The 9,819-nt window shown below is 47.4% G+C and overlaps 3 protein-coding genes across 4 annotated transcripts in view; all 3 read right to left on the bottom strand.

Moving 5' to 3' along the window:
- LOC101885829 (uncharacterized) overlaps positions 1-9,819 on the bottom strand; it is a 108,589-nt gene that overhangs the window by 63,123 nt on the left and 35,647 nt on the right. The gene's annotated exons all lie outside the window — the stretch shown is intronic.
- On the bottom strand, positions 534-9,534 carry LOC141378281 (uncharacterized). Its single transcript, XM_087287618.1, has 5 exons — positions 7,762-9,534; positions 7,508-7,633; positions 2,700-2,864; positions 2,467-2,561; positions 534-2,166 (listed from the first exon to the last, which is right to left on the bottom strand). The coding sequence occupies exons 1-3, from the start codon at positions 7,955-7,957 to the stop codon at positions 2,701-2,703; spliced, it is 486 nt and encodes a 161-aa protein (XP_087143744.1). The 5' UTR covers positions 7,958-9,534; the 3' UTR covers positions 534-2,166; positions 2,467-2,561; position 2,700.
- Positions 4,356-6,722, bottom strand: LOC147833426 (uncharacterized). The gene is made up of 2 exons (XM_087287562.1): positions 5,959-6,722; positions 4,356-5,747 (listed from the first exon to the last, which is right to left on the bottom strand). Coding segments are annotated over exons 1-2 (1,266 nt in total). The 5' UTR covers positions 5,960-6,722; the 3' UTR covers positions 4,356-4,482.

Raw genomic sequence — 9,819 nt, 5'->3', positions numbered from 1 at the left:
GAGATTGTGTCTGAGCCTCAGACATTATCAGGAAGGCTATTCCAGAGTTTAGGAGCCATAAAGGAGAAGGCTCGACCTCCTTTACTCGACTTTGCTATTCTAGGTACTACCAGAAGCCCTGACTTTTGAGATCTTAAAGAGCGAGTTGGATTGTAGCGAGACAGAAGGTTGTTTAGATTAAAAGGAGCTAGATTATTTAGAGCTTTATAGGTGAGAAGTAATAGTTTAAATTCAATATGAAACTTAACAGGCAGCCAGGGTAAGGAGGATAACTTTGGGGTGATAGGGGATCATATTTTCTAGATCTGGTAAGAACTCTAGCTGCTGCATTTTGTACTAGCTGAAGTTTATTAATAGAGGATGCTGGGCAGCCAGCAAACAGAGCATTACAGTAATCCAGCCTAAAATTATATATATATATATATAATATATATATACATACATATATTATTGCATTACAGACATCCTGCAAAAATAACTTGAAAGAAAATCATCCAGATTTGAAATGACATGAATGTTAAATTTTTATTTTTAGGTGCACCATTATTTTATGTATAAGGTTAACATGAATGTTTTTTTTTTATTTGTGCTTAGCCAGGTCGTAAACCGCAATAAAGTTAGTTTGACGTTTGACATTAATTAGACATTCATTTATATGGTTAATTTAGTTTTTTAATCTGGAAATTAAACTTTGCAACATAAAGGGCGTATATTTATGCCCATCTGACATATTTTTGGCTCAAACTATAACAGGAGCAAATAATTTAATTGGTTTTAAATCGAATAAAACATCACAAACTGGAACAAAAATAATTCATTCATGAAAACAAAGACTGCTACTGAAAAAAAAAAACTGCTTAAACCAGCCTAGGCTGGTTGGCTAGTTTTAGCTAGTCAACCAGGCTGGTTTTAGAGGGGTTTTGGTTGTATTGGGGTAATCGAACTAGGACTCGAGTCCAGTTTTGATTGGACTCGGACATAACCTGGCCAGTCAGAGTCGTCAGAAAAGAATCGCCGTTTCAGAAAAGAAGCCGATGGGCAGATTTTGATTAAAGATCCACAAAACAAACTTTTCAGTGGATTCATTTGCACAGATTAACTTGTTTATTTTAAGACTAGCCATATGCTAGCAACATAAACATTGAACATTTTGATTTAATGCAGACTTTAAACGAAATATTCACCCAGATATGATAATTCTGTCGTCATTTACTCAATCTTCACTTGCTTCAAAACATGTTTGAGTTTCTTTTTTCTGTTAAACACATTTAGGCTAAACATTGCTAGACAGACTGCTAGACAATGACTTCCATAGTATTTTTTCCTGCCGATTTCTAGCATTATTCAGAATACATATTTTTGTTTAACAGAGGTAATAAATGTATAAATGTTCAATAAATAAATGGTGACAAAAGTTTTCTCTTGCTAGGAACTATCCCTTTAAGTGTCGTGCGCGCGGGACTTTTATTGTGAAGGCGCAGCGCTGCTGTGTTTCCGTGTTTAGTCAGCGTCGATCATCTGACGGCTTTAGTTCCTTTAAACGGAGTTTTGCAGTATTTTTTGGGAGTATTTAATCTGTTGAAGGGAGAGTTTAGGGTCCAGACATAAAGTCAACAGTGTTCTGCTGTTTAAAGCGTACAATTCTTCACATTATGGGGCAGTTTCTTGTGTTTTGGTCGACCTTCCTGCTGATGTGCGTCGCGTTCAGTTTTTCTGAATCAGAATCAACAACAACACAACAACCTACAACTGCTCCACCTGTGCGCAAACGTACGTTTTCATCTGCATCTTTCTTTATTTTCATCCCATATTTCTATTCCATTGAGGTAAAGTTGGTGTTATAGCCGCAAATTCGTTCATTGCCAACTTGTGACTCGCTCCCTATGTTGTTTACCATGATACGTTACTTTGAATATTCGGTCAAAATCACATACAAGTATGACTTGAAAACAACATTAGCTTTGTATTTCCTGAGTGGACAGCTACAATGCCCATCGCAACAAACACAACAAGTTGTTTACTTGCATGAGCAGAAACGCAAGCTTAGTGAAAGCATGACTAAACATGGAGTTCATCACTTCTCTTCAGATATTTTCAGTAGAGTATGCAAACTTACCATCGGGTACCGCGTTCCCAGAAGCTTTTTAGTCACAATTTTTTGGCAACCTGCAAAGAGAGCATAAAGTCAAAACTTATTCAACCAGAGAGATGTCTGATCACACACACACACACACACACGCACGCACGCACACACACACACACACACACACACACACACACACACACTCACACACACACACACGCACGCACGCACACACACACACACACACACACACACAAACACACGCAAACACACACAAACACACACACACACACACACACACTCACACTCACACACACACACACACACACACACACACACACACACACACACACACACACACACAAAGGAAAATTGAATGTTACCTTCTGGCCGTCAGATTTCCGTGTAGCCAGATAGACAGTGCCATGGTATCCCTCTCCCAGCTTCTTCCCAAGCACATATCTGTCAAGTAAAGATCCTGGAGAAAACATTTATGACATTTGCTCACTCCTGTTACTCTTCTGCTCAATCTAATCGTGAGAAAACTCTGTAAAACTCTGAAAAATAAAACAAAACCCTGCAGATTAGACAGAAAACATTACGGCAGAAGACAAACCTTAGCTGCTGTCTTTAGCTGAGCTGCTGTCTTTAGCTGAACTTCTGTCTTCTGCTGCAGTTTTGCTGCTGCCGCCATGTTGGATCTGGGCTGTTTTCACTCGTTTTGCAGCAACTGTGTCCTGATCCAGACATCCAGCCTTCCTCTTCAGTGCTCTTGGAGCTTCTGTGGATTCCAGTCAACAATGCATTATTAATGATCAGTTCTTTCATTAATTGGCATTTATTGTATTTGGGGATCTGTTCAAATGGCAGCAGTGCTACTAGTTTCCAGATGTTTTGTCATGAAGCTCTACTGAGAAATACTTTGCACAATACTGCATCATTCACAGGTTTAAAGGCACATTATGTGAGACTTTTATTATCAAAATCTCCAAAATCCACTAGAGGAGTGATTCATGAATGATCTCGCAGTGCATTATGGGACAGTGTAGTGTCCACTGGATGCACCCTTCAGAATCTCTCCAGTAGTAGTAGGTCATCTGGGTACTTCTCACATGCTGTTTGTCAAATACTGTGAGGTCAGACATACTACTCGGCTCACATACTGTCTTAATGTACTATTTAGTATGGAAGCGTGTGATTTTAGACACAGCCAGTGTGTGTGTTCATGCTAATGATCGTATTAGCAGTGTGGTGCAAAATGTCTTTATTTATAGTGCCCTGACCTTTTAATAGCAGGGAAACTGCTATAGAATGTCTCGTACCATCACAACGGTCAAGTATGTTTGACATGCTTTTCTCTTTATTTGCCACTTGCTTTTCTTTTCTTTTGCTGCCTGCTGTTCATTCATTCTATTTCTGCTCTGTTTGTTTAGCGAGGTTTTAATATGTTTGTGTTTTATTTGACAGCACAGAGCAGCATTATAACAGAAGCCCAACATTTATTTAGTCTGATAAAACAGCACACGTGATCACGAGCTGAAGAACCAGACTGTCACGGTTGTGGTGGGGAAAAGGAGCGAGGACTCAAGTGCAAAGAAACAATGGGTATTTATTAATAATAAAATAAAAATAAAAAGCAAAACAAAACTACCCCGAGGGGGAAAACATTAACAAAACACACAAACTTGGCTCAACAAGAACAAGGCAAGACTGGATCAGGAACACGGGGAGTGTAGACAACGAACTGGCAAAGGACTGAAAACATGAGGGGGATTATAAAGCAAAAAAGTAAATTGACACACAGGTGAACACAATTAACTAATAATGGGTTGACAAGGAGGGTGGGACTAGACAATAGACGGGAGAGCGCATGACACAGAGAGACAATACAAGCCATGCGCTCACATAACACAACACTGAAGCACACGACAAAAGCACGTGACCACAATGTAAACACCGAGCCACGTGCTTTGACAAAAGACGCAAGACACGAGCACACGATAGATAAACACCTTACCGTGCGCTCACACATAAGCAACGCGCATGCTTCATCTCAGCGCCAACCAAAACTGAAACCAACTAGACGGAGGCGCCGAGAATAAAGCAGTGCGCTGCTGACAGAACAAACGCAAACACTAGTACAAGAGCGCGCGCGTCTGAGGGACGCAGAGCGTGCGTGGCCACATCATGTGGCAGCGCGCACACTCTGCGTACACCCACGACGGCGCGCGCGCACACAGAGACAGGACCAGACATTGAGTAGTGTCAGAGCTCTGCCACCAAAACAAGAATTTACAAGACCAAAGTGGCAGAACCCTGACACTAGCCCCCCCCAAAAGGGACGCCACCTGGCGTCCCTAAAGGGAACATCCAACAAGGTACAAGACAGACAAGAAACACTACAAGACAACAAAACAGGCAACATCAACAGACACAAGACAGGGAGGTGAACAGGCAAGACGACATGAAGGGAGGGAGGGAAGCCAAGCCAGACCCAACAAGACAAACAAGGGAGGGATGGGAGGGCAAGACCAGGGAGGATCAGGAGGGACAGTCCAGGGTGGATTCAGTGGGTCGGGGGCCCCAGCAGGGAGCCAGGGTGGAGCCGGAGGGTCCGTCCAGGGTGCAGGGAGGGAACACCAGGGAGGAGCAGGAGGGACGACCCAGGGAGAGTCTATCAGGGGAGACAAGGCAGGAGGTCGGTGGGGAGCCGGCTGGGCTGGAGGCCTGTGGGGAGCCGGCTGGGCTGGAGACCAGAGGGGAGCCGGCAGGGCAGGGCGCCGGGCTGGGACCGGCAGGACGAGACGTCTGGATGGGGCCGGCAGGGCAGGGCGCCGAGCTGGGGCTAGCTGGGCGAGACGTCTGAGTGGCGCCGGCAGGGCGAGACGTCTGGGTGGCGCCGGCAGGGCGAGACGTCTGGGTGGCGCCGGCAGGGCGAGACGTCTGGGTGGCGCCGGCAGGGCGAGACGTCTGGGTGGCGCCGGCAGGGCGAGACGTCTGGGTGGCGCCGGCAGGGCGAGACGTCTGGGTGGCGCCGGCAGGGCGAGACGTCTGGGTGGCGCCGGCAGGGCGAGACGTCTGGGTGGCGCCGGCAGGGCGAGACATCTGGGTGGCGCCGGCAGGGCAAGGGGCCGGGCTGGGGCCGGCTGGGCAAGGCGTCTGGGTGGCGCCGGCAGGGCAAGGCGTCTGGGTGGTGTCGGCAGGGCAAGGAGCCGGGCTGGTGCCGGCAGGGCTAGACGTCTGGGTGGTGCCGGCAGGGAAAGACGTCTGGGTGGTGCCGGCAGGGCAAGGAGCCGGGCTGAAGCCGGCAGGGCAAGACGTCTGGATGGCGCCGGCAGGGCAAGGAGCCGGACTGGGACCGGCACTGAGCTGCGCTCTGGGGCTGGAGCCGACACTGGAGGGCGCTCTGGGGCTGGAGCCGACACTGGAGGGCGCTCTGGGGCTGGAGCCGACACTGGAGGGCGCTCTGGGGCTGGAGCCGACACTGGAGGGCGCTCTGGGGCTGGAGCCGACACTGGAGGGCGCTCTGGGGCTGGAGCCGACACTGGAGGGCGCTCTGGGGCTGGAGCCGACACTGGAGGGCGCTCTGGGGCTGGAGCCGACACTGGAGGGCGCTCTGGGGCTGGAGCCGACACTGGAGGGCGCTCAGGGGCTGGAGCCGACACTGGAGGGCGCTCAGGGGCTGGAGCCGACACTGGAGGGCGCTCAGGGGCTGGAGCCGACACTGGAGGGCGCTCAGGGGCTGGAGCCGACACTGGAGGGCGCTCAGGGGCTGGAGCAGACACTGGAGGGCGCTCAGGGGCTGGAGCAGACACTGGAGGGCGCTCAGGGGCTGGAGCAGACACTGGAGGGCGCTCAGGGGCTGGAGCAGACACTGGAGGGCGCTCAGGGGCTGGAGCCAGTATGGTGGAGGAGCCCTTTCTCCTCCTACGCTTCCTTATTTTTGGTGGCGGGAAGCTGGCCACCTCTTCAGACACTGCTGGGCACTCCACTACCTCTGAAAGTGTTGCAGTGTCTGTTTCGGGCACCTCGAGGGATGTTGCTGCCGCCAGGGTGGTTGCTGGATGGGCTGCAGTGGGTTCAGTCACCTCTAGGTGGGTGACAGGTGAGGAGGGCCCGTTCTTCCTCCTCCGTCTCCGTTGGTGGGTCATCGGAGGACTGGGGATTTGGCAGTCTGTGAGCGGGATTGGCGGTGGGCCAAGGGGAGGCAGGCCACCGTCTCCCTGGCTGTGGTACAAATAGCTCACAAACTGCCAGAATGACAGTATCCCCAGCATCCCCATCTCCCAGGCCTGAAGGGGGCTGTTGAGTCCAGCATTGAAAGCCTCCTTCAGTGCTGTGGTGGTAAACTCAAGCCCCTCTGCTGCGTAGACAAACTGGTAGGCAAACTCCTTGACTGAAGATTCCCCTTGATGAAGACCAAAGAGTTTGCCCAAACGTTCCTTCTGCTGGCATGCAGAGGGACGTGAACTGGGAGATGGGAAAAGGAAGATACCCATATTTCTGCTGAGTCCTCTGTTATGGCCAGTTCGTACTGTCACGGTTGTGGTGGGGAAAAGGAGCGAGGACTCAAGTGCAAAGAAACAATGGGTATTTATTAATAATAAAATAAAAATAAAAAGCAAAACAAAACTACCCCGAGGGGGAAAACATTAACAAAACACACAAACTTGGCTCAACAAGAACAAGGCAAGACTGGATCAGGAACACGGGGAGTGTAGACAACGAACTGGCAAAGGACTGAAAACATGAGGGGGATTATAAAGCAAAAAAGTAAATTGACACACAGGTGAACACAATTAACTAATAATGGGTTGACAAGGAGGGTGGGACTAGACAATAGACGGGAGAGCGCATGACACAGAGAGACAATACAAGCCATGCGCTCACATAACACAACACTGAAGCACACGACAAAAGCACGTGACCACAATGTAAACACCGAGCCACGTGCTTTGACAAAAGACGCAAGACACGAGCACACGATAGATAAACACCTTACCGTGCGCTCACACATAAGCAACGCGCATGCTTCATCTCAGCGCCAACCAAAACTGAAACCAACTAGACGGAGGCGCCGAGAATGAAGCAGTGCGCTGCTGACAGAACAAACACAAACACTAGTACAAGAGCGCGCGCGTCTGAGGGACGCAGAGCGTGCGTGGCCACATCATGTGGCAGCGCGCACACTCTGCGTACACCCACGACGGCGCGCGCGCACACAGAGACAGGACCAGACATTGAGTAGTGTCAGAGCTCTGCCACCAAAACAAGAATTTACAAGACCAAAGTGGCAGAACCCTGACACAGACGCGCTGGACTGTGGCATAATAAAAGCTCTGCTGCTTTGTGTCGTCGTGCACTGTGCCTTTAAGCTGACATATATATGCTCATACAACTGTAGAAGAGTAACGGTAGACTGACCTGAGCGGCTGTTCTCATCGCTGGACGTCTCTGCAGCTTTGATGCGTTTGCGCAGAGCGTATGGTTTGACTCCATCAGAATCACTCTGCAAATCATCATCCGCTTTCCTCTTCACTCCTCTTCCTCCTGATGTGGATTACAGTCAATAATGAATTATTAATAATCGATTATTTCAATATTGCCATTTATTTTACTCTGGGATTCAACAAATGGCAGCAGTGCTCCAGTTTTCCAGTCATTAAGAGTGGACTGACCTGAGCTGGACGCCTCTGTGTCGGCGTCTACACTTGTGTTCTCCAGCTCAGCAACTCTGATGCGTTTCCGGTGGGCAGATGGTTTACCTCCACCAGAAACACTCTGAAAAGCATCATCTGCTTTCCGCTTCACTCCTCTTCCTCCTAATGTGGATGACAACACAATGAACAATACACTCCTAATCTTAAGAATCATTTATTTTTTATGCCAGTAATGAAGCTTTTTCACGTTTGTTTTCAACTCTGAAAACTGGACTGACAGTTTCAATTTACTACAACTTCTATGTTAAGCTGCTTTGACACAATCTACATTGTAGAAAATAGTTTGGACTGTGGGGGAACCCATGCCAACATGGGGAGAACATGCAAACTCCACACAGAAACACCAACTGCCCCAGCCGAGGTTCAAACCAGCGACCTTCTATCTGTGAGGAGAACATGCTACCCACAGCACCACCGTGTCGCCCTATTTGAATGATTTTTTGGCACAAATAAAAGTGGATAATTTTCACACATACCGTGTATTTCTGCCAATTCAATTCAATTCAGCTTTATTTGTATAGCGCTTTTACAATGTAGATTGTGTCAAAGCAGCTTCACATAAATGGTCATAGTAACTGGAACAGTGTGGTTCAGTAACTGGAACAGTGTGGTTCAGGTTTTAGTGTTTAAGTTCAGTTCAGTTCAGTTTAGCTCAGTTCAGTGTGATATAATCATTACTGAGAGTTCAAACACTGAAGAGCAAATTCATCGATGCGTAGCTCTACCAATCCTGAACCATGCGAGGCAGTGGCGACAGCGGAGAGGGAAAAAAAACTTCACCTGATGGGAGTGAAGAAAAAAAACCTTGAGAGAACCAGACTCAGTTGGGCACGACCATTTTAATTTCTCCACTGGCCAAAAGTCTTGTGCAGAACTTCATTCGCCGTGGTTTATGCTGGAAGATGGCTTCAATGAAGACTCGTCTGTCCCTGGAGCGTCGCTGGAATCAGACACATGTTCTCCACTCCCTACGACCATCAGCGCACCAGCAGCTCAGGATATGGCCTGGTCCCAGATATGGAATCCTTGGGATCATCACGTCGCTGGTCTTGGATCCAATCAGTGACTCCGCCTAATCTGAGGACCTCGGGATGAGTATCCCCAGGTGAAAATAGAGAATAAAGAGAATAATTAGCGTAGCTGCTGTTCATAGTGTATTTAAGCAAGATGCAGAAGCCAGTGTGGAACCCGCTAGGTGATGCATTGAGTGTATGCTTTACTAAACAGATAGGTCTTTAATCTAGTTTTGAACTGGGAGAGTGTGTCTGAGCCTCGGACGTTATCAGGAAGGCTATTCCAGAGTGTAGGAGCCATGAAAGAGAAGGCTCGACCTCCTTTACTTGATTTTGCTATTCTAGGTACTACCAGAAGCCCTGAATTTTGAGATCTTAAAGAGCAAGTTGGTTCGTAGCGAGACAGAAGGTTGGTTAGATAAACAGGAGCTAGATTATTTAGAGCTTTATAGGTGAGAAGTAATATTTTAAATTCAATACGAAACTTAACAGGCAGCCAGTGTAAGGAGGATAAAATTGGGGTGATATGATCATATTTTCTAGACCTGGTCAGAACTCTGGCTGCTGCATTTTGTACTAATTGAAGTTTGTTAATAGAGGATGCTGGGCAGCCAGCAAATAGAGCATTACAGTAATCCAGTCACGAAGTCATAAAAGCATGGACTAGCTTTTCTGCATCTGAGATGGATAGCATATTTCGTAATTTAGCGATATTTCTCAGATGAAAGAAGGCAGTTTTTGTGACATGGGATATATGGTTTTTAAAAGTTAGATTGCTGTCTAATATGACACCCAAATCTTTTATAGTAGAGCTAAAGCTAACTTTGTATCCCTCTAATTGTAAATTGAGTTGCGAGATCTGCTGTGTGCAAGATTTAGGCCCAATAAGTAATAATTCTGTTTTGTCGGAGTTTAAGAGAAGAAAATTGTTGGTCATCCAGTCTTTGATACACTCAGTTAGTTTAGAAAGTTCAGACGTCTCGTCAGGTTTAGTTGAAATATA

The sequence above is a fragment of the Danio rerio genome, chromosome 16 (assembly GCF_052040795.2).
Source record: "Danio rerio strain M-AB ecotype USA chromosome 16, GRCz13ab, whole genome shotgun sequence".
Lineage (NCBI taxonomy): Eukaryota > Metazoa > Chordata > Actinopteri > Cypriniformes > Danionidae > Danio > Danio rerio.
Note: the sequence above shows the minus strand (reverse complement) of the source record. Positions and strands in the feature narration are given on the sequence as shown.